This window comes from Falco cherrug, chromosome 8 (genome assembly GCF_023634085.1).
Source record: "Falco cherrug isolate bFalChe1 chromosome 8, bFalChe1.pri, whole genome shotgun sequence".
NCBI lineage: Eukaryota > Metazoa > Chordata > Aves > Falconiformes > Falconidae > Falco > Falco cherrug.
In genome coordinates this window covers 14,789,475-14,814,222 of record NC_073704.1, presented here as the reverse complement: position 1 = coordinate 14,814,222, position 24,748 = coordinate 14,789,475, and the positions used below count along the sequence as shown (strand labels likewise).

The window sequence follows — 24,748 nt, the reverse complement described above, 5'->3', positions numbered from 1 at the left end:
ACTGCTTTGCAAGTTATTTTTCCACATGTTCAGCTCTAAATGTTTGCAAGAGACCCTCAGGCAGTTCTCCCAGCCCTAAGATGTTGCCATCTGGGCCTGTCAGTTCTGGAAGTGTTGAGAAATCATGTGAACCCGCCACTAAAGTGAGGATTTACAGAAGATGGTGTGCACCTATGTTTCTTCAACAAGCTACCAGCAGCCTCGAGTCGGCTTAATTACCTGGCTCGCTAGACACAGAGCTCATCGTCAGGAGGGGCAAGTGCTGGGTTTTGTGTGTTCCTGTTGCTAGATGCGCTTGAAAATGCAAAGAAATCCCTTAATCCTTTGAGTGCAGAAGGCAAAAGACAATTCTGCCCAAAGAATGAATATATGGGAAGGTATCATTAGTACCAGCACAGAGGATCACTGCAGCCAGGTGTAAGGTGGTGTCGGGGCAGCATGGTGTTCGGCAGAGACCCTGCTCTGCAAGTGACAGGGATTACCTGATACCATTGCCTGGGATAGCAAAAAAATGGATTTGACAATCCAGGAGGCCTTTTCAAGTCCTAAATCTCTGTATAAATATTCTTTTTTAAGGTTTTGCAAAATTTCTTTGCACATGGCTTTTTAGGCACAGGTTATATTCTTTGCTTTGGGTTGTTTATGAGTAACCTCTTTAAACTCTTCTTGCTGTTTTTGCACAAGAGGCAAAGTAGCCTTGGTTTTTAACCACAACTATTTCAAGGATGTGACTTCTACCGCTTTCTAGTAGTCCCTGATTTTCTGCATTCCTGATCATTTTGAGGTGCCTTCTCAGTTAAGCACCCCAAGTTACAGCCAGCTTTGAAAAATCTAAGCAGATCGAAATGAAAGGACATTTTCTTTTGGAAAACTGAGACAGAGCCATAGTAACTATACGTAGAGATAATGCTAGGAAGACTGCACAGGAAAATAACTTCTGCTCAGATTACAGCATGTGCATTTGGTTACTAGTGCTTGATCTGTGCTGAACAATAAAAAGAAATGTCACCACTAAAAGGAATTTAGATCAGAGAAATGTTAACATAAATGCCTAGATATGGACACCCATTTGCTGCTCTCCCCATTTCAACCAGCTTTTGCATTAAAACATGTAATGATGATACATGACTTCCTCAAATTACTATGAATTTATCTGAAACCCAAAGAGAAACTGGGTCATTGAAGCTCTGTGTCCAGTAAGATGTATGGGAAAAGATGAAAAGTGGAGTGTGCTAAATGGATCTAGCATTAGTGGCAAGTAATGATAGGCACTAAGATCCTATTCACAGTTGCAGGGATAATACCCATGAGCATGTTAATAGTGAATTATGGCCATTATGCAGGCACCAATGACAATATTTTAGTGCTATTCAAGTTATCTGGTTTCTTTGCTTTTCGCTCGCTCTCTTTTCTTCTTAAAAGCTGGTCATTTGGTGATCATGAAATGTGATGTAGCGAGAAGATCCTGTTCTCTCAAGTATACAAGTGTCTTCACTGGCTTCAGCCAAAGGAAAAAGAGGAAGTGTTCTTCCTCCTTCCATGAGGAAAAGCCTTGCAGTAGTTTAACCATTGCTTCTGGCCTGTCTCCCAGTCCAGTGACCAGTAACAATGAAGTCTCCAAAAGGCCTCTTCTAACAAATGTCGCTTCCCATTTTGTTGTTCTAGTGAACTTCCCAAGAATGGAGGATGACTTTCCAATCTCTGAGCAAGACTTCGAAGACAACGATGATTCAGGTTGGTACTCAAATGCCATGTGGATAATTTATCTTATGTGAGCATGTGTTTCAGTATCAGATGCTACAATTACTCACAAACCTCAGCTTCAGTGAGGGTTAGGAGCTAGAACACGATTGGGAATGAGCGCTGAAGTGGTGGCTTAGTGTCTGGACAAAGATATTCATTTTCTTTTCTTGTTTTCCTTTTTCAACAGCCAGCAACCTTGCAAAGTCAATATATTGTATTTGTGTTAGGACAAGCGGAACTGATCTTTCAAGCATTAATTGCTGCTTGCGTGGCTTTTAGACTTGTAAATGGAGAAAATTAAATCTGGGAGCTGTGACAGATTGTTTCCATAGTTTTGAACCCAACGGCACTTGAAGGGACAGAGTTTCAGTGGGTGTAAAATGCTGGCATGCTGTTTACATAGCCTGAGATGTAAAAGTGAATCAGGACACCTGACTTGGTAGTTTGCTGCTTTGCATTGCTTCTAGACTAGGGTTAGTGAATCCCACTGCAATATACCTATGGGGGGGGTGGGGGTGGGCTTATACTCTTGTAAGGACACCACAGCTCTGGGTAAGAAATGCATGAAGGTGGGGGGAAAAAAGTGATCCCTGGATAATAAGTGCCCATTCCACTGCAGATTACTTTGGATCGGATAGGAACGACACACTGTTCTCTACTAACTCTCCAGGAACCCCGAAGCTGGACAAAGAAAAAAGCTGGCTCTACACCCTTGATCCCATCCTGGTGACCATCATAGCGATGAGCTCCTTGGGCGTCCTCCTTGGAGCCATCTGCGCTGGTCTGCTCCTCTACTGCACGTGCTCGTACGCTGGGCTGTCCTCACGGAGCTCCACCACGCTGGAGAACTACAACTTCGAGCTGTACGACGGCATCAAGCACAAAGTCAAGATGAACCACCAGAAATGCTGCTCGGAGGCCTGATGTGTGCCCTGGGGATCACCCTTGGTATTGTGCCCGGTGAGATGGGCTGGCGGGGGGGTACATTTTTTTGCTGTTTTCTATGGGAACTGAATGCCATAACGGGAAAGGAGGCTTGCGGGAGGAGCGAGGGGAGGCGCTACTCCTGCTGCCAGGTCCCGCTGGTGGGTCGTGCTCTGCCAGGACCGAGCGGGCTTTCCCGCAAACCTGACTGAGCTGGGCAAGGGGGGACCGAGACCCTTGTTTGTTGGTTCATCTTCATTTTCTGCTGATGCGAGCGGCTGGGATGTGGTGGGGAGACTGGTTTACCTTTTGGATGTGAGGAACTAAATGTTGATCGTTATATCCCACCTCCTTTCTCTGGTGAGTTGTTGAGACGGCTGAGGAATTTCTTCAGCCATTCTGTCTTTCAAAATAAAAAACAAACACACACCCCTGTCCATTTTAGACCCCATCCAGGTATCATTTTGGCTGTAGGGATTTGTGCACTTCCCACTAAGTCCAGGAAGCTGCAGTTTCCAGTCCTGAAAATGGAAGCATGTGGTAACCTTCAACTTTCCTTCTCCTGGTAGGGGGAAAAGGTGGGATACTGGCTTTAGTGTCGATGGTAACAGCAGCACTTTCTGAAATCATTAAGAAATAAAACAGAAAGGAAACCCTACGTGTAGAAGCACCTCTTGGAGAGAAGCTGAAGAGCCTTAAAGTGATTTGTGAATAACAGCCATTTATTAAATCCAGATCTTGGACTGCAACAGCTGAGGCCTTCATCAGGAAGGCCTTTCTTTGAATCTCCCACCCCTCTTGATCCTGCCCTTTTTTTTTTTTTTTGTTTTTGCTATAATGAGAAAATTGCAGCAAACAAAAGCTAGAGCCTGTCAGGTTGCCAGTGCTCAGGCGATGGCTTTGGGAAGGGGGCTTCACTCGGGGTTTGTCTTGAGGCACAGTGCCGAGGCCTGTCCAAAGTGCCAAGGAGGGAAAATGAGCAAGGAAGGAGGTTGGAGCCGTGCCCACAGTCCCAGGAACCAGCCCCCCTCCCCTTCATGGTGCTCCCCGTCTCCCTGGGGCCGCCAGCCCCGCTGGACCAAAGGGCTGCGCTGTATCTCCTTCGGAGCAAAGCTGCGCTGCTCCTCATCAGTAGCAAAAACCCGAAGTTTTATTTATGAGCTGTGTTTTGTTTTACTTTGAACAAGTGCCTTAGAAGAAGTATTTTTCCTCTGTCTGATGATCAGTGCTGTATCAAACAACAAGCGAGGCCTTCATCCTTCCCCGGCAAAACACTCTTCTTCGCCACTCTCTACTGGGTAGAGCCCGGCTGAAGAAGTCTGGTCCTTCTACTTTCAAGTGGTCTGGCTACATTGTCTGGCAGCTGATAGCTCTCCACTTACCGCTGTGCCGTGGGAGAGGAGTGTTATGAAAACAGTTTAATGGAGAAAAAGAGTTCAAATGCTGGACCCGAAACCGACGCCTTCATTTCCAATTCAGTGCAGACGGATCACCCCTATCAGCTTGCACATACATAAGCAAGAAACCTTTCCAGAACGTTGGGTTTTTCTTTGGAAATACCTGACATGTCCTGATTTTACTTTTTGCCTACCAAATAGTTTGGGTTGAGGATGGATTATTTTTTTTTTTCTCGCTAACTGCAGAGAGCCGAAGGTGTGATGTGCTGTGAAGCTCAGTCTGCACAGCCCCTGCAAACACATCCCGCTGGAGGCCAGGTGTTTGGGGAGGCAAGCAACATCTGGAGAGGAGATGAGCACGGACAGTGCCACAGCTGCTCCTTGGTGTAGTGGGAACAGGAATATTTGTCTAGTGTTTCATGCAGAGCTCCATCAGACAGTAAGTTTTTAGGGGGAAAAAAAAGACTTCTCCACTTGAAGGCAGATGCCTGTGTTAGTGGGGAAGCAGATACGGGCAGCTGTGTCATCAAAACATCCACAGTTCATACACGCACACACAGAGACATGCACACACAGAGACCTTCGTTTTTTTAAACTCACACTGTGCGCCCAACAGGAACAGCAGTAAATGTTACTCAGATTCTCCTTTCGAATCACCTTATTTCTTTTGGCGTTCTTCACGGACAGATTCCACAGGGGAGTTATTTTACTGTACAAAAGAAACAGAGGCAGTAAGAGGAAATGTACCAGACCATTTCAAAGCTGCATTGCTGCTGCTTGGTGATTTTATCCCCCTCAAATCACAGGAAAGGGGAAGGATGAATGGGAAAGGACCATACAGTAGAAAAGTCGACTTAGGCAAACAATAGGTGAAAATATATAATTAAAAAGGTGACGTTATGGTGTCTAGTAGGCGTACAGAGAGAAGAGTTCATATATACATATATTCAGAAATAGTGTGTTTGCACACGCACGTGAATTCTCTGTATGTATCGTGTATGTGACTTATTCCGTGGGACTGACTCGTGTTAATATATCTCTTGATCTGGGGCAGGAGAGTACTGCTGATCTTGGCACTAACTTGGCACAGGCCCAGCGAAGTGTCCGCCCTGCATGTCCTGCTTGACCCTTCCAGATGGGGCAGGGCCCACACGTGTGCGCTTGCCGGGCGGGAGCAGGCCAATAATGCTGCAAAGCCGATACCTCACTTACCTCTGCTGGGTGCTTTACTGTTCTTCTACAGAAAACTGTGTTTGATTGTAACTTCAACAGGGAAAAAAAAAAAAAAAAAAAAGTCATCAGTGCATTCAACTCATTGCATCCTCCTCTGCAAATAGATTAGGTTTGCTGATCGCAGTTCCCTCTGTGAAACTCCTAAAAGAAAAAAGAAAAAAAAAAAAAAGAAATTGGTGTTAATGCCTTTGCTGAAATGGGCTGTTGCCTCCACACCCTTCCCATGGTGAGGACGTGTTGCTAACAGGCGGGCTGTAGTGCTGGGTGATTTCGTTTTGTGGGAAGGTGCCGGGGTGAGCATGGGAATTAAACCATTAAGAAATTATATGCAGAAATGGAACTTCTCCAAGGTTTGCAGTTCAAGGTGTTTGACCATTCACTGGCTGAGCCAGGACTTATGGACTTAAAGAGCTTTTACTGTGATTCTTCGGTGTAAAAAAAAAAAAAAAAAAAAAAAAAAAAAAAAAATCAAACTGTGTTTATATGATTTGTATAAAAACCTTTTAAAATTACTATTTAATAAACATTATGGTAGAGATTATGTTTCAGTGGCTTTTTTATTTATCAAAGAGCAGCAGTAAGGAAACTGAACTGAGAGGGCCAAGGGCAGCTAGAAACCCCAGGGAAGCCGAGGCACAGCTGAAGGCACGCAGGGCCATGCCCACTGCCCTCCTTCGCTGCACACTGCCCACCCCTTCGGGTCACCCCCAGGTGACAGGGGGCTTTACACAGACCCTGTGCACACACATGTCCTCCCACTGGGACACAGCCTGTCCTCCCAGAGCTGGGGATGGCTGGAAGCTGCTCTGGCCAAAGAACAGCACCTGAACACAAACCCAAAAGCAGCCACATGTCCCTGCCTGCCACCCTGCACTGCTGCACGGTGCTGCTGGCGATCCTGGAGAGGAGTGTGGCTTTAGGCTAAGAAAAATGTCATTTAAGGCTAAAACAGCTTGGTGCTGAGCAGAAAGGTGCAGTCAAGGCTTTGCAGTGCAACTGCGCAGCGTGGTGATGGCCGGGGGTCACTCAGCACAGCACATGGCTGTGCAGGCACCACACAGGGAGCAGCCTGCACCCTCTCTGCCAGGCTGTACTGGGAGCCAGACCATCCCAGCTGAGCCACCTCACCAGCCTGCAGGAGCTGGGTGCCAGCTTATCCCTGTCCTGGTCCCACGGCCCTGCAATGGCAGGGAGTGACCGGGATGGCTTAGCCCTCTGCCATCCAGCTTCAGCCCTGTGCTCAGCAGTTACAAGAGGTATCCAGCAGCAAGGACTCCAGGCAAACGCCAAAGCCAAGCCTGGCCCCATGCACTTGCCTTCTCCACCCTCTCTCCCACTGCCCTGATGGTGACTCTGGACTGAGGGAGCCTTGCATCTCACCAGGGTCCCAGCACCCTGCTGCTCTCCCTGTACCGCACTGCCAGGAGCCAGCTGGAGAAGCAGTGGGGCTGAACCTACGGCATGGAAACTCTTGTTTATTTACGGGCAGTCTGACAAAGGAGAGCCAATCCATCAAGCCCCAGGCACCCTGAGAGCAAATGAAATTTTTCTGCCATCTCCTTACCTCCAACACGGTGGCCCCCTCCCAAAGCACATGTGTGTTAAAGAGGGTCTTTAATCGATGAAGGGCAGCTGGCAGCTTAGATGAAGATGACAGTGTAGCTGCAACCTTGACAGCTCTTCCCTTACCCAGGAATAAAGAACTGATGTGCAGATTGATACCTGGGGGAGAGGCTGTCAGAGAGCAGGACAGAGACGGCAGATAAGCGACTCAATCAGTGTCAGACCCGTCCTGCCGTAACACCGCCTGTAAATCACTGCGGTTAAAGAGGCGCCTCCGCTAAAGCGAGGAGCAGAAAGCAGGTAATAGAAAAACGGGTGGCAAAGCAGATGTGTGCACTGGCTGGGTTAAAAGCCTGAAAGCCGGGCTGCAGCTGCCACCTGGGCACAAAGGGGAGGCAGGCACCCGCTTCAGGAAATGGGAATCTCAGGGTGTATTTTTTAGCTCGGATCACATTTTGGGGGGGATGGGCTGAGACCCAGAGGCACCTGTGTGCACTTGCCATGCACACACGGGCACCCACTGCCAGAGGAAGCTGGAGTGTGGGGGGGCCACGAGGGCGGTCCGTGTAGCACGAGAGTAATCAGTGACTGAGCGGGCTAATGAAATCTATTTCACCATTCTCAGGCTGCACCGAGATGGGAATCCAGACGCTCCAGCACATCCTTGAGAGCTGATTGCAATCGTGCACACACGCTCGCTGTCTCTCTTGCCTCTTCTTGGAAATATTCCTTTGCTTTTGTGTTTAATGGGAAATCTTTTCAAATAATGACTTGCTCTCTGGACAGCTGGGGGCTTGGCAGTGAGGGGGAGCCATGGGGCTGAGCTAATGAGTAGATTCGTAATTAATTAATTGCAGGCAGGTGCAAGTGGAGCCTCCCGTCACCTCTCTCTCCTGTCTCTCTCTGAAGAGCTCCTCTGTCTCCCAGAGCCTGGCATTATCACCAACCATCCAAAGGGGTTGAGCGAAACCTGGCGCTGGCTTTACCCTGGACAGTGACTTTGGCAGGCAGGGAGGCCAGTGCTCCCATCCCCTCCACACGGGGACCACAGGGAGCATGCTGTATGCAGCACGTTGCCTTTACAGCTCATATCTGCCAGGCTCCCTGCGCTCAAACCATGATGACTAGCACCCATAAAGGCACCTTCTTTCTGCCAAGCAGCTCCCCACTTCCCCTCCCCGGGGAAGATTGATTGCTCTCTTTACTGTAGCTGCACAGAAACAGCTCACACCTTCCCCCTTTACTCCTCCAAAGGGCTAAACCCACCTGGACACAAAAGGTGTTGGTGAACCCCCAAGCGCTGACTCCTGGTGAGCTGAGCACAGGCACCCCACCGCAGCTGGTGTCACACTGCTCTGTCCACACTGTGTCCTTTCAGCCTTACATCAGCTGCTCCAGTGGGTGCTCAGCAGAGCCCTGTGGGTGTAAATACAGAGGGTGACACTGAGTTTTGGTCCATATACATCCATAGCAAAATCTGCACTGAATTCAGTAGGTCTCTATTGTCACTCTCACTTATCAGGTAGGATTAGGCTTTCCTATCAATGCCAGTTATACACAGCAACCCATTTAAGGCAACAAACTCTCCGTGACTAAAGCAGTTTAATAAGGAAAATAATCCTTAATTTGTTGAAGGGGGATGACTCCTCTCTAGGCTGCTGTATCATAACTCAGTTGCACCACTAATATCCAAAATAGAAAGCACCAAATTAAACACTCAGCAGCTCTACCCCCGCCTTGGTCTGGGTGCTAAAAATCAAAGGAAAAAATATAGTCCTGCTTCCCTGTGCTGCTGCAGTGGGTGGAGGCCTGTGGAATGAGCCAGCATGGGCTGCCAGCTCAGGACTGTTTGCTGCAGAAGACTTTGCTAACATTCCCTCGGTTAAATGTTTACAAACCCAGAGGAAATAGCTGTCCCAGATGCTGCTGATAATTTCCTATCAGGTCCCTCCTGGTGGGGTGCAGGGCTGATTTGTCACCCTTTGGATCAGCTGCCAATCTCATGCTTAATAACAGAGATGACTGACTTCTTTACAAACGCCAACAAAATTTCTAGCACTATTTTTGCCCTCCTGGTCTCTCGGGTTTATACAGAGAGTAATTCTGCCCTGGCTTCCAGCCCAGCTTGCTTTGCAGTCCTCGAAGCACACTCCTGAGCGGAGTGGCCTCCAGCAGAGGCACAGGGCAGCCCTTCCTTCACCTCACCGCTTCACCGGTGGGCTGCGTTGGAGGATGCAGAGGCAGCCCTGGGCTGTGCTGTCCCTTGGGAAGCGTTTCCCCAACACGTCCTGCTCTACCACACCAGTGAAGGGGGTGAGGTCTTCCACCAGCTTTCAGGGACAGCTGTTGCCAAATGCGTTTCAACCTCGTATTTTAAGAAGACATCCAATATGCTTACCAGAGCTGGGGAGCCTTTTACACCACAGCAATAATCCAGCGCTTGGCCATGAAATCCTCAGCACAGTGTCACATCTGTCCTTTTCAGCAGAGAAGTTTTATTAACTTAGGGTATGAAAAGTTTCTGAGAGCAGAAAGTCTCTCTCCCTCTGAGAGAAATAAGGATGATTTAAGCAGTCTGGGTGTATTTGAGATGGAGAGCAAGTTCCCCAGCTGACACATCAGAGGGAAAAACTGTAAGCCAAGGCTGCATTTATTAAAGAAGGAAGCTGGGGCTGTGTAAAGCCAACCTTTTTAAGCACTCTACGAGAGCATTTTAATAAAAAGCACCACAAGCCCACAACAAATCACAGCTTGGAAGCAAAAAAAAAAAAAAAGTCAATTCCTGTCAAGTTTTGAAGAATCGTCTGAGCTTAAGGAAAAGCGAATTCCTGCTACACTCCCTCCCCTGTCCTCCGCTCCCGTGCACGGAGCAAAGCCACCCCAAACGCTGCCTGTGACACGCCGCAAATCACGTCGGGGAGCAGCCACCGACCCAGCCGCGGGAAGGCCCACAGAAGGATTGAAGCTTAAAGAAAATGAAATTTATAGTCAGAGTATTAAAATATTAAAGGGCCTTAAAGAACAGCCATGAATCTGATTTGGGGGGATGGGAAGGCAAGTCTGTCATCAGGCAGAGACAAACGGCTGCTGGACAGGACAACTCACATAAATCTGGCAGAGGAGAAGAAATAAAGCTCAATCAGACCCCAAAAAGAAAAAAAAAAAAGTGATGAAAAGATTTTAGGGTATAAAGAGTGAAAAGGAGAGGGAAAGCTAAAGAAGATAAGGAGTTGAAAGCAGAGAAGCGATTATAAAAATAGTAGTAGTACAGATGGAGGTAGAGGATAGAATTATTAAAAATAGCCAGCAGTGCCCTGGTGGCACAGGTATTTTTGACAATCTTGCCTGAGGCTGCTTGTTTTTTTCACAGCAAGAACTCGTTGGGTGAGCTTCAACAGCTTAGACCCTGCGTGGGCATAAGGAGGTGCAGAGCCCACCATGCAGAGCACCAGCCTCAAACCACCCAGAGAGGGGGGGTGGGCACAAGGACCCCTGCACAACTCCAGCATCCTTGGGTGTGCTGCAGCAAAATTCCTCCATTTCCAGAAGCTGACCAGCACTCACTAGGCAAATCCACATGTATTGCTCCTCATGAGCAGCTAAACCTGCTCCTGAACTGGGGATCGGCTTCTCCAGGACGTGGCTCCTGGCTGACCCCAGAGCATCCCCGAGCGCCGTGGCCGATTGCACAACATGCCCAGGCTGCAGATGCTCTGTGGTGCGAGAAGTCAGTGGGCCACCCTGGCCAGCCCCCACATCTTTCACTTCACGTCAGCAGAGACCCGTGCCACGGGGCTGTCCCCCAGTGGCAGCCGTGCCCTGCTGAGACCAGGCCAGCCGGGGATTGGCCCCGCGGTGCCTCCCATCCCCACTGTGCTGAGGAGAGACTGCAAATCCATCCAGGAGCCACAGCCGGGACCCACCGTAAGTTGGGAAACAGGGTGCAGCAAGGGCTGGATTTGCAAAATGCTGTCTGTAAGCCAGCCCTCCCTCTAAAACACTAAACAAAAAACAACATTCAGATATATTTCGGAGGAAAACACGAAGCATCTGGTTCCTTTCGCTAGTGTACATAGCAAGAGAAAAGTTGGCAGTACATTTGATTACCATAAAAGAGAGAGCTATGCACAAAAAAGCCACATTAGAGTAACATTGCCCAAAACAAAGTTAAATGTCTGCCTTGTTTTGAACATGCTCATGGTGGAAATGTGAGCAAAGGTTAGCCCAGATTAATGAGAACTGCAAATTAATTGGCTGGGCTAGGACTGGCACCCTGCCACCACGTCTCGCCCGGCAATTCTTATGTATCGATTTATTTTGCTGGATGAGGAGACACCCTGCAAACACACAGAAAACCAAGCCTGACACTTCCGATGGGTGACACGCCATTTTAGCCAGGGTCACTAGGAGCCGTGGGCTTGTGCAGCCACCTGTCCCCGCTGCACCCCTCTCTTGCACCCGCAGTGGGGGACAATGGAAGCCCAGCCCCTGCCGGGAGGGCTTCCCAGGTGCTGGGGGTCCTGCCCAGACACCCCCAGCCCTGCGCCAAGGCCAAGCCGAGCACTGCGCTGGGGCCACCCATCCCTCACAGCCTGGACAGGGACGAGGATGGGGACAGGCAGGGGACCTGTGCTGCCTCCCACCACGGCTGCCCCGCCGCCACTGCCTGTTGCTGTCACTGCAATAAAATCCCAGTGCCTGGAAAGTGCCGCTTCCCTGCCAACCTGCGGTAAGGCAGACGTCAAAAGGAGGGTGACAGATGTGTCTGCCAGTTTTTATGGAGCAAAGGGGGTTTTCCATGGCTCACTGACACACAGGCAGTGATTACCTGCTGAAGCAGCTAAAAACTTGGGTTTTTTTTGGTTTAGGGGGAAGGAGGAGTAAGAAAAGCCCAGCCCCAGCTCTGGCTTTTCTCCTGGAAAGGAAAAGCCATCTCGGCAACTCTCCCTTTTCTTAACTTCAAATATACAAACACCTCAATGCCATCCAAACAGCTCCTTCCAGCTTCAGCACAACACACGCTGAAGGGCTGGGGGAAACGCAGCAGGGTGGTTAAGCCTTCCCGCAGGCACCCTGTGGGCCGTGTGCCTCGGGGGCTCGGGGGGAAAGGGACTACAAAGCACATGAGCCCATCTCCCTGGGACAGAGACCCCCAGCATCAGCCCTGCCAGCTCTGCCGAGGTCAGATGCAGACACAGGTACCAAGGAGGAGCATCCTCATCGGGGCCTGGCAGCATCACAGAGAGAGTCACAGTGTGCTACTTGGGGGCTGTTTCAAAAGCAGTCTTTTATTATTTTTTTTTTTTTTTTTTTTTTTTCCCCAAAGGAAGAAGTTGGTCTTTGACATTAGAAACAGTGGTAGCCTCAATTTACAGGGGAGAGCTGGGTGAGAACAGGCCCCTTTAAGCACACTGTCTAAAGCAGTTCCACATCTCAGCCACAGCCCAGCTGCGCTATCAGCATCGCCCCAGCCGGGGCCGCAGGCAGGCACAGGGCTCTGGGCGCACACCAGATTAATTAGCCCCGCTGACCACCATCAAACAGCCGGGTCCACGCTGCCGATGCAATCTGCAAAGCTCATTAAAACAGAGCAGTGCCACACTCGGGAGCGAGCCGGTGTAATGCTTTGGGTGTCATGATAAAACCATTAAAACAGCACTCTGCAGTCCCTGGCAGGCCCCGCTGTGCAGTGATGCCAGACTGCAGCACGTGAGGAGGGGGCTGTAGTGTGACCTGCAGATGAGCTGCTCTAAACCGGGATCTATTTCAAGGGCTAAGCAGGACAGTGAGGCTGGGTCGAACAGTGGAGGGTTCGGCAGGTGATTTGGGAGGATGGAAAGGCCTGCCGTATCTTGTATTTCTGGATATCTACGGTGTCACAAACAGGACATTGCTCAATGACTTAAAAAATGAACACTTCTGCCTGAGGTTATCAGCCTCGGGATAATGGCAAGGTTGTGAACACAGCACTGTTGCAGGAATTTAAGAGATTAAGCATCCCGATTTGGGAATAAGTGATGATGATTCCCCCAGATACTGGAGATGAAGGGGAGGTAATGCTTTTGAAGCACGGGGACAGAGCGACAGTGCAGCCACAGTGACTCATTGCAGCTGCCCAGGCAACTTGGCAGCTAGGAAAATATTTGCACAAGTTTTAACAAGCCCCATCCACGCTACTCCTGATGCCCAGGAGATGTCCTGACAAATTTGGATGGCAGCAGCCAGGTGCTGGGCTCCTCTAATGGGGCAAGCAGGGTGTAAAAGGTCTCTTCTGGACATGTGGGGATGCCCAGGCAACCCCAGCTGCACTGTAACGCTGTCCCTGACAAAAACAAACTTCCTTTTCAAACAAGGAGGCTAATCATAAAACACTGTCTCTTGATGCCCCCATCTAGCCTCGGCAGGATACACTTTGGCTGAGACTGCAAATGCAGACAGCACTGCCAGCCTTCTGCCCGCATCAGGCTCGGCATCCTGCACCTCCTCCCTGAGCACAGGTAACTACAGGATCCGATCCACTGCAAGACAAGAGCTGGGAGACCCACTCTCCTCCTGGCTGCCCCCCTGTCCCACAGTCCCCATGTGCAGGGGGCACTACTTATGTGCAGGGGCTTCAGACATAGCCTGGCACACCCACCTGCATCCACGTAAGTCACAACCTGCTCGCAAGGAGGAGGAGGCTCCCAGCACTCGGTGCATCATTCGATGTGAACGGGTGGTGGGGCTGGAGCTGATGTCGGCTGGGGCCACTGCCTAATGTAGGTCAGAAATGTTAGCCAGGGTCTTAAGAGTAAACTTCTGTGTGCGTTTCCAGAGAGAAAAAATACACCTAGAAACCATATCTTAAAAAAAAAGGAAAGCATGGAGATAAATACAATTCATTAACAAAATAAAAGAAATAAAATCAAGGCTGGAACTGTGTTTTGGTGGCACTGGTTGGCAAAGCCTTTGTCGGAGATGTGCCGCCAGGGCCAGAGCCCTGTGCAGGCTCTCGCTCCACAGCCGGCAGGGGTGGGTGTGATCAGCCGTGGCAGTGCCAGCTGTGGGCTGAACAATAAAAACCCATGCAAGTAAAAGGAAGAGCTGGAGACCTGTCCCCTTCCCAGGTGCCCTATGTCAGGTGGCTATGGAATGCCCGGAGCACTATAAAAGCCCAGGCGCTGCCAGGTGCTATCGCAGCCAGCGAGGCCCTGCAGGCACCCCGCGATGGGCTGCACATGTGGCAAATGGGTCAGACAGATGCCCCCAGCCAGCTCCATGCCCCAAGAAACATCATGGTCCTGCTGTGCAGGTTTTTGACACACTGCTGGCACTCCTGCCTCCCTGGCCCAATGCAGGGTGACCCACATGGGGTGCAGGAGCAGAGCAGAGCAGGCTGCCTGCCCAGAGCATCCCGCACGCCGTGCCACGCTGCACTGTGCCACATCAGCCACGCAGAGCGAGCGTAACAAACTGCTGCCCAGGTGCGCAGGTTGCTGTTAGCAGTGACAGGCTTGCAGGCATGTGTCCTATCCACAGCCTGGCCTTTGCCCTCCCAGCACCACTGCTGCAGCCCCGCAGGCCTACCTTTAACTGATCCACAGCAGCGGATCCCTGTGCAGGGGGTAATCCTGCGTAACCTCGCTCTGCGGAGGGCCCTCAGCCATGCTCACCAGGCGGCCCTCCCCTTCCCCTGCCAGTCCGTGCCAAATTTCCCTGACCGGTTCCTAACAAGAGCCCCACACTACAGCCTCAGAAGGCACCAGCAAGGTAGGATGCCATCTTTATACTGCTCCTTTGTTGCTCTGCTTTGCAGTGGAGATTATTTTGGGGTGGGGGGGTGGGGGTGGGGAAACGTTATTTAAAAAAAACTTCACCCCTCTCTCTCCTCCTCCACCCTCCCCAAGCAGTGATGTGGGATAATGAACTGCTGGGACTGTCATTCAAAGAGCACTTAATGACAGTATTCGCTCTGTGTGTGTGTAGCATTGGCTGTTCTCAGAGCTCTCATTATGAATAGCTTTCAAGCTGTTTTGACTGTTTTCTATTACAAAGAGGAGCTCACTGTTAGCTGCCTATTTCCATTGCTGAAGCTGGCCAACGTAATCCTCACAGAGCTATGACACCACAGCTGATGCTCCTAACTCTCCTGCTCTCTCACCTCCACCTTTATGGCAGTAGAGAAGGACCAGGCTCTCCTTCCCTGTCCCTTGTCTCCTTCTCACTGCCAGGGTCCCCTTTTGGGCTTGTGCTCTGGTTTTGCAGGTCATGCTTCTTCAAACTGGCTGGTTGCTGTGTCCCAAGTTGCATCGCCGCTGCAGCGCTGGACCCATGGGAGCTCACAGCACTGCCGAGCCTATGCCTCCGACTGTCCACCCTTGGGAGCTGGGAGTCCCCACTGCAGGCTTGGCAAGGGGAAAGGGACCCAGCCTGAGCTTCATCTGTGCCACAGAGAAACCACAAAGATGCACTAAAACAATCTGTTCTCCCATCTTTTCCCAGACCCCTTGCTGTGAGACACAATATTTTGGAGGGGCAGCTGAAACCTTGCTGGTGTTAATTTAGTCTTGGTCTGCTCGCTGTTAACTTTGGGCTTGTGGGTCTTTTTCCTTAAAGAAAGGTTATTTTTCCTAAAACAGAGCAAGAAGCAGCTTGGCACTACAGGCACTTTAAAGATGTTTGAATATTTGCAAGCGGAGGCAAACGCATTTTTTAAATATTATGAAAAGCACCTTGAACAACAACAACTCAGCAAGAGCCCTCCGCAGGCTTCATCCTTTGCTGAAGGAGCCTGTTGCTCAGCCTGGGGGCATCTGAGGCTCAGCATGTCCCTCCACGCTTTTTTGCTGCATCTCAAAATCCTGCCCCTGGCATGCCAGCCCACAGGGCTGGGGCAGTGACTCCAGGCACCGAGTGAGAGACGAGCTCTGCCGAATCCCAGCGTTATTAAAAATTACAAGGGGTAACCCATGGCAGGTCCTCTCTGCAGCCATACCCACCTGCCAGCCCTCAGGAGCAAATCATGAAAAATAAAGAGGAAAATAAGTTCACAACATACTTTAGCGCTAAGTGAGTGGTTCCTAAGCTGCTCTTGGGTCTCGCTGAGGTTTTCAGGTATTGTTTCACTGTACCCTTCTTACATAAATTGGGGTATGGTTTGTCTTTTTCTTTCCCCAAATGAGGTTTTCCTGTTGAAACCTTCATTTTCCAGTCAATATAAAATTTGAGAGGTGGTTTTATTTTTAAGGAATTGTGAGAAAAATCAGGGGTGGCTATGCACAAAAAAAAGTCCACATCTGCTAAAGTCCACGATCTGTTTTTTTATAAAAAGCCATTTTCTGACTAAAAGCCTTTCCTTTCTAATACTTTTACTCTCTCCACATGCCTGTCAGTCTTCGCCTGTTGTCTTCTTCTCCCTGTTGACACAATGCCACGTTCCTTGCATTTCCCCACCAATTTTTCTTGGTAGAGCTGCGTTGCTGTCAGCCAGCCAGCCGCAGGCACACAAATCACAGCTGCGGGGCACGGGAGGACCAGTGGCCAGCGGGGACCATTAGATCATCTCGCTGACCTCTCCCTGATGCAGGGCCAGGTCTGGCATCCAATTACTCCTGTGCCGAGCCTGGTAACTCCTGCTTGGCAAAAGTGTATGGTGCAGAAATGCATCCTGTCTGGGTCTAAATATATCAAAGGCGAGGGAATGGGCTGCTCTCCTGCATAGTTTAATCTTTGTTAACACTCACGTTTTAAAAGGTCTGTTTGATTCCCGATTTGAATTTGTCTGGCTTCAGCTTCCAGGCGCAGGCTCGTGCAATGCCTTTCTCCTCTAGATTAAACAGCCCTTTAATACCTGCCTTTCTCTCCCCGTGAAGGTACCTCACACAGCACAATTAAGTCACCTCTTGATCTTCTTTTTAATAAGCTAAACAGGCTGAGCTCCTCCGATTTCGCATCATAAGACTTTCCCCGCAGCACCTCCCAAGGATCAAGTCTCTAATACTGCCTGATCCCATGCAGGGGGACGCAGAGCCACCCCGTGCAGCCGATGAAACTAAGCAGCTCGCTGGGAGATGGCAGCCTTTCCCTGCTGCCCGCTCCCCCCACCAGCCCGTATCTTTGGGGAGGCTGCTTAGTGGTATTAGAGGTTTCACACCTCTCTGGGCACCTCCGTACCCCACATCCACCCATCACTGAGCGATGGAGAGCCAGTACCGCGGCTGCCTCCACCCGTGCCTGTGAGATACCAGATGAGCAACAACATTTAGGGCTATTTCCTAGTGCAGGGGGCTTGGGTGTGCCAAGAGCCATCCCAGGCTTTACAGCCAGGGTGGGAGAGGAACCACGGGGCCACGCTGAGCCATCCCCATCAACTTCAGCCATCCCTAATTCACTTAAAACCCTGTGATTTTAAGTGGCGTCGGTCCCATCACTCACCCCATCTCTGGGAAAGGGTGGGTCTGGACACACAGGTCTCAGACGGCAGGCGGCATTGCCTCCCACCCAGGGCACCTGCTGCATGTACCAACTGAAACAAGCAAGTGGATAAGGCCTCTCCTCATCCAACATTTACCTGGAAGAACAATAAATCTCAGCATTGGCCAAAACCTGGAAGTCAATGCACATGCAACATTGCACATGTATTGTTGGCAAGGGTCATCACTTTTGCTCCAGTTTTTAATGCACCTTTTTCTGAACTGCAGCCTGGGTGCCCCACCCAGTGCATGCAGCCAGCCGGCCCACCAGCTGGATTTTAGCCACAGGCTTCAGCAATACCATTTCACACACCATTATAATGGTTTAGCTGGGAGAGTACACATAGCCACTCACACTCTCCACCGGGTATTTGTCTTGCCTGCAAATCAATTACAGCAGAGACACCGCGTGCATTAGGATTGCTGCTTGGCGCATATTGCAGCCATGATATATGTTGCTCTGCTCCACAACAAATGACTTAGATAAACCTCCAGGAGGTCGTGTCTGTCAGCAAGGTTTTTATTAGGTGAGCTGTGCCCATTCTCACAACGGTAAGGGCTACCTGGCAGAAAATTGTAAGCTGTTTCCCTCAGAGGGTGCGAGCCCTAAATGAGTTTCCCAGTCTCACTTTGGGAACACACTCAGATATTAAAGGGACCAGAGAGTATCATTACTGCCAGGTGATAAAAACAACTACTGTTTGGGAAGACTGATGGCCTTTGTAAAAGCTCCCAACAGAAGCTTCATTCTGCACAGCGGATAATAACAGCCGTCTTGGGCTGAAATCCCAAAGCAGCTGCATTTTCCAGCGCTACAAAAGTGACTTCAGGATTCCTGGCGCCACATTGCTCAAGCATCACTCTTTGGCAGTCACAGAGCCTGAGATCAGTTATTCTTCTGCAACGATCACAGCTTAAAGATGTCGCCTTCTCTCTCCCTGCTTGCAACTCTGCTTTCTGGATTGCCTCCCTGGCTCAAAAAAGGTGAGGTGTCAGTGGGAGCAGAGAAAGGACAGCAAGCAAAGTGCCTTTTAATTTCCCCCTTGCAACAGGGAGAGAAAAGTTTAAGCCTGACTCTCTACCACTAAGATAACTGCCAGCTTGCATTATGACATCACCAAGACATCATTGCATCACACCGCAGACATGACTTTGCATGACAGCTTGTGCTCCTGGAGCAGGCTGCACTTTCCAGCACCATCTCCAGCCCAGTTTCACCACACCTGGCAATCACAGCCCCCTGACAGCACTGGGACTGGCCCCAGGGAAAGGCATGGGCTGGCATATCCTTATTTACCTGATGCTTTCTTGGTTGCAGCTGCATCGAGCAGGCACCTGTCTCAGCTGAGAAATGGCCACCCTGCTCAGGAATTACTGGAATCTTTCCAGGGTTTTGCCAGTCCCTGGGCCAGGGCTCCACACCAAGCACAGAGCTGCCACCAGATCACCTGGGAGCCGGTCAGATTCCCACTGATCTACCAACCAGCTTAAAAAACAGTTGTTTCCCGTGCCCATTTCTCGCATCCCTCCTCGTTCCCATGTCACACACCCACTGGTGATCTCGTGAGAGCCCAGTGGGAAGGTGGGGCAGCACGGGCATGTGGCAAGGCCGTGATGTGCCATCACCCCACTCATGGGGCTGTCCACTGTAGTGGACCCAGTGGACCCAGCAGCCCGGAGCAGGGCCTGAGCCCCGGGGCTGCCCCTCACCAGCCTCCCTGCCCTGGGGCAGAGGCTGAAACGGTGGCACATTCACCAGAGGGAAAATAAAAAAGTAACAGCGCATTTGAGCTCTGCTTTCTGCTTTAACACTGCCACTGTCTGTGGCCCCCCAGCCAGCACAGGGGCTTCAAGTGTGTGATGGCAGGGTGCCTGCCACATCCTTGCACGCCTGGTGCTGGGGGTGAGGGTTGTGCATGGCAGCCACAGGTCAGTTGCTGCACCAGAGCTATTCACGCAGAGGACCAGCTTCAGCTCACTTTCACAGCAAGGCATCCTGTGTTGCTCGCATTCAGCTCTGACACCTATTCATCCAGCTCGAGTGCTTTTTTCTGCGCTGGTTTTCTTGGCTGTTTTCTCTGGATGAAGATTTTCTGAAGACCGCTGGTTCCCTTTGTAACCTTTCAAGAGTCCCCTCTGTATGAAGTTCTCTTCACATCATCTCCAACAGACACAGGTAATGAAGTCGGAGCAGATTTATGAGTTTGAGAATCTCATTATCTATCCATCAGGAAAAGGAGCTGTTTTTTTTAAAAAGGCAGGGGATGGATTTTGCCATTATTTATTGTTTAAAAAGAGGAAGAATAAAGAACGCCTCTTGAATCCTTCCCAGCCCAAATTGCCTAAAAACATCCTCTGAACTTACCAAGCACAGTGCCGGCTCACGCCAAGAGCAGGAGGTGTTGCCATGGCCCTTTGGAGTGGTGAGAGCGACCAGCTCCCCATCCGTGCACCTTGGCCAAAGCACCTCAGCTGGCACCAACTTCAGGCCCAGCCACGGTGTTGCTGTGGATGACAGTCAGTCCAGGAGGGCTGTGCTCTCAGAGGCTTGTTAGAAACAGGTTAGGACAGCCCGTGGACTATGGCAGCCCCCTGCTGCTGCCTGCCTGTGAAGGCTGAACATGCTCAGCAATCAGCAGGGTGGGACAGGGAGTTCCCCCCATAGTGCCCATGCCCTTGAGGCTCTCCAAAGCCATGCTGCCATGGCTAGAAAGCACAGGTTTTGGCTGTGGAGTCCAAACAGGACCTCCACCCATCCCAGCAGAGGCGCCCACACCACAGCCCACCCTCACTGGCAGTGGTTTGCCACAAAGGACAAAGGCTGCAAGCAAAGGATTAGGCAGCAGAAAAAGAGCCAGAGGGACTGACAGCCATCAGAAAGAGTCACATGTCAGGAAAGAGATGACAATCCCCTGTCCTACCCCAAGCAGCATCAGTGCCACTGCCCTGGCGATGTCTCGCACCAAGCAGTCATTCTCGGGCTCTCCATGGAAGCAACGCAGACAGCTCCTGCCCTGTTCCCATGCTCTCCACTGCCGTTTTCCCAGCAGTTGGGTCAGCTCTCCTCCAGGGAGCTCCCATCTGCCTGTGCCCGTGGGGATGGGGGGGGTTGCACCAGGATGGGCCGATGCTGGAGACACTCAGAGGCAGAAGATTCTGGGTGGTGTCAGAGAGGGTTAAAGAAGCACATAGCAGAATTCAGCCTGGCGGATCATGGTTAAGAGGTCATGTGTTTGCCATGTCCTCCAACCACATCAATCAGGGATTTGTAACTGCTGAAGTCCCCGCTTGGGAAATACATTTTCCAGGCGTGGTTCCAGCCAAAAGGCGGCTCTGCAAGCCTATTGTCAGCATGATTTTGCAGCTTGTTTGCAAATGGTCCGAGACCTATCTAGCTTCTCATCCAGCCCAGCTCATTCCCAAATCACCCAGCAGTCCCTGCTCTGCTCAGCCTTGGAGCAGGAGAAGCCCTTGAGCTCATCCTGCAGGAGAGGGGCCCAGAGCTGTGCTGATTTGTGTCGTCCAGGGCAGGTCAGACACTGGGCCTGGGAGGGGCGGACCAGGATGTGACAGACACCTGGCATGAAATCATGGCTTCTGCACGGTCAACAGGACTTTGGTCACCAGCTTACAGCCACAATTTCAGCTCCAGAATGCCAGCATCTGGGGCTTTCAGTCACTCCCTGCTCTGTTTTGCGGATATGGAGCCTCTTTCTCTGCAAACATAACAAATCAGTTTTGATCTTTCCCATCAGCCTCTTTTGCAAACACACATCCCGCACGACATCTCTGCTCATACATCAAAACACTTGGCGAAACAAAGCAGAAACCTGTTCTCCCTGTCAACTAAGAAATTAATTAGGACAGAACCCTGATTCTGAACACACAAACAAAACCCTACCTCTCTCCAGCTCTTTAAGCAAAAATCTCCATGCAAGGATTAACCGCCAGTAAGCAGTCACAGCCATTTCATTTGAAAGGTGGTTGGTCTGAAATGTCAAGAGTTTACTTTGCAAACACTTGCTGTTTTTTTTATGGAAGAACAGGGCAAAAACCCCACCCTCAGCCATTGCTATGACAATTCATCGCTGTTGTATGAAGCAAAATGCCATGTCCCATCTGAAAATATTTGTTCATGATGGCATTTTGTCTGATGCTCGTGTAATTTGTGAGCTGTGGTGAGGGATGGCTTGTGTTCAAAGAATTTAATAAGTCTCTGTAAGTGTAGCACTAAATTAAGGCCCTGATCAGAGAGGATCCACCCAGTCCCCAGCACCAGTTTTTGCTGGACCCTGCGCTGGGCTGGGGGGGCAGCCCTGTTTTTGCACCACCTGGACCCCCCAGCTCAGTGCACCTGACCTGGCACTCAGGCTGTGTGCGTGCACAGCAGTGGAGGGGCTGGCCCTTCGCAGGGGCTTTTACCCTGCAAACACCTTGCTAACAGCAGCTCAGGGAACTGGCACTTCCACGGGCTGTGCTGGAAGAGGAGGGGTGAGCTTTGGAGCCGAGCAGCTGGCGGGTGCCCAGCTGAACAGCTAAGGCGTTGGTGTACTGGAAGAGTGAGTGCTTTGCCCAAAGCCAAGTACACCACAGCCCAGGTGCTCCCATGGCACTGTGCCAGCAAAGGGCCCAATCCCAGGGTGAGGGGCTGGCTGTACAATGTCCCCTTGGTCTCGGTGGGATGGGGCAGCAATGACATTGAGGAGCGTCTCACCAGCTCCGAACTGGAAGAACACGGGGAGCTCTGGCTCCATTGCAGGCTGGCAGTGACCACTAGCACACCAGCTCCTGCTTCCTCCCACAGCGCAGCATAAAATACAGCTGATTGAGGAGTTTTGGTGCAAATTTACAGACTGATTTCAGTGCAAGAGTCAGCAAAATACTCTTCTGCTTGATCAAAAAAAGCCAATCAGGAACAGCAACAGTCTGATTTAGAAGGGGTGGGGGGAAAACCAATCCACAGAGAAAAGAGACAACAGTTTTGGCCAACACACCATGGCCTCCATTAGATAAAACAACCTGTCATTTGCATTCACTTGGCAAGTGACTAGACCTGAACTTGGCTGCACACTTGATGATCCACCATTACTTTCCAGGGAGGAGGTTGAAATATTCTTATTCTTATTCATTAGGCCAAAGTAATTCTCTTAATGCCACCGAAGCAGCCGTGGACAAGATCCTGCACATAATGTCATTGGCAGTGTTGCTAAGTGAAATCCCTCTGCAAGCAGCTGGGGGAATCAATACTCGCAGTAATTTGTCCTTCCAAGTTTTCCTCCCACGCCACCTTATTTGTGGCGCCAGCCTGCGTCAGCTCCATCCATCTCAGCCATGCATGGGGCAAAGAGGGTCCTGGGGCTGGGTAGGTGCCCCAGCGCAGTGCTCTACCTCTGCTATCCCCCCCCCAGCTGGGAAGCCACCTCCTGGCTCCATGGGCAGCAGCTCCATACAGCCCAGCATGTCACTGCGGGGTGGGCAGGCTTTGCTGCAGACTGATTAGGAGCTTACAGAGAGAGATGAGGTGCTCTCTCCTGGCTCCACGGAGTGTCAAGTGTTGATTATATAACACGTAGCAGAAAAGAATCATGGCTTTTTCCAGTAATTGGAAATACAGCGAAGCCTTCATTAAATCATTAGCCAGAAATGCAGCTGCTGTTAGGTGAGGCTGCCACACCATGGCAAAGATGTCGGGCCATCGGCTAGCATGGGGCCCAGGCGCAATCCAGCCCTCACACATTAGCTGGAGTAAATCTTTACTGCTTCCTGAGCCCTTGCTTTGGACCACATTAAACATCAATACTGCAGCACTCAACGTCACCCAATATTGTATCAAATCATTAGTGGAGGGATAATCATTACAAAAAGAGGAGGTCTCGGCTGACAATTTACTCATTTCCTATATGAAAGCACTATTATTACCACAGCAGCACAAAGATTCGGGCTCAGCTGCTCTCTTCCTTACGTGAATGTGTCACCGTGTCCAGTCGCTTCGTTACCTCAGTGGGGTGGAGGGGGAAGGTGAGCCTGTCTGCAGCCAGAATGAAGGACATGCCCAGAGGCCAGGCAAGCTCCATCCAAACCTCCGTCCCTCCCAGCCAGTGCAGGAGCCGGCTCAGTGGCAGGACCAAGCAGCCGAAACTAAGAGCATTTATGATCTCCCCCCAGGATTAGCCCCGAAATGGGGTCCCAGTTGCAGCTGCCACTGTCCCACCATGCAGCGAGCCAGGCGCCCTGCAGACCCGGGGAGGTCTGTGCAGTGCAGAGGCGCAAGGGTCCCTTTAGTGTTCTGGCCTGTCCTAAAAAAATATATATTACCAAGTTCAAATCCTTGTGTTTCTTTTCTGCTGGCATAATAACTTTGAAATGTATTATTGCTGAGAGACTTGCCTCTCTCTGCCAACAACTCCCCAGAGAGAAGCACTAGCAGAAGAAAAGAACTTTTTACAGCTTCTTCATAAAAGAAGTCAGCAATCCACTGGACCTAATCAACTTTTCCTAGAGATGACGGGGACAGAGCCTCAGCTGCAATAAAAAGGTGTAACCCTCATTGGTATGCCATTGAGGGGGATGTTTTTTTTTTTACACCAGCAGACGATTTGGCCTGATAATTCAGGAGCAATGCACAGGAGACAGCTCCAGATGCGCTCTGTACCTTTGCTTTTCTCTTCCACTGAGGCAAACATTTGTATTGTTTCCTCCTCTGCCAGCTGTGCTAGGAAAGGGCGGAGGAGCGATACTGCTGCCTAGGAAGAGCTAATAGAAACAGAGAAGCATTTAGGCAAAATCACTCACTAACACTATAGAGCTCCTTACTGGGTCGGCCTGCCAATGTATCAGCACAGCTGAATGGTGTGCATAAAGAGAACTCACAGCTGATTTAGGATAACAGCCTAAATCAGGTGGCTTTTAGACTGCTCTTTTCACGCAGCCACAGCAACCAGTGCCAGGAATTCCAGCGAGAGCCACATTAGCGGCTGGTCTTTCCACCACCAGGAGCTGTGCTGTCTGCAGGAGAAGACTTCCATTTCAGAAAGCACTTCACAGCCCCCAAGCTAATTTTCCCTGCTCCCAGAGATAAAGGCAGCCACAGATGTGGTTACAACTTTGATTATTTTGTTTTAAATCATTTGAGAAAGCATCTTGCCAGGGAACAGTTGGAAATGATAGTCCTAAGCAGAGGCAGCTCAGCTGGCAGTCTTCAAAATAAGGCCATCGTATTAAACGTTTAAACTGGAAAAGTTAATGGTTTGGCAACGAGGCAGTAGATCAAAAACTGATGCTGTCCTGGGGTTTTGCAAGCATGAGGTGGGGCTAAGCTGGCCCAGCACACAGCCCAGCTCTGCAGGACGAGGGCTGACCCCAGCCAGTGACACCCCCACATCACTCTGCCTTGCTGCCCCAGTTCCCTTCACCCGTAACCAGGGGCACCAGCACCTC

At 50.5% G+C, this 24,748-nt stretch overlaps 1 protein-coding gene and 1 long non-coding RNA gene across 5 annotated transcripts in view; one reads left to right on the top strand and one right to left on the bottom strand.

Moving 5' to 3' along the window:
• The window catches only part of NRP2 (neuropilin 2), a 90,735-nt gene extending 84,895 nt beyond the window's left edge, over window positions 1-5,840 (top strand). For 2 of the 4 annotated variants that reach the window (XM_055718145.1, XM_055718144.1), the window contains exons 16-17: window positions 1,666-1,734; window positions 2,414-5,840. In XM_055718145.1, the coding sequence (XP_055574120.1) occupies window positions 1,666-1,734; window positions 2,414-2,667 (323 nt within the window). In that variant the 3' untranslated portion in view covers window positions 2,668-5,840. Of the gene's footprint in view, window positions 1-1,665; window positions 1,735-2,362 lie in introns of all 4 variants that reach the window. The other 2 variants (XM_055718143.1, XM_055718142.1) reach the window with 1 other exon arrangement.
• Window positions 5,299-10,385, bottom strand: LOC129736620 (uncharacterized). Its single transcript, XR_008733502.1, has 3 exons — window positions 9,259-10,385; window positions 8,127-8,276; window positions 5,299-5,438 (listed from the first exon to the last, which is right to left on the bottom strand). It is a non-coding gene; the product is annotated as an uncharacterized LOC129736620 (long non-coding RNA).
• Window positions 10,386-24,748: the final 14,363 nt, after the last annotated feature.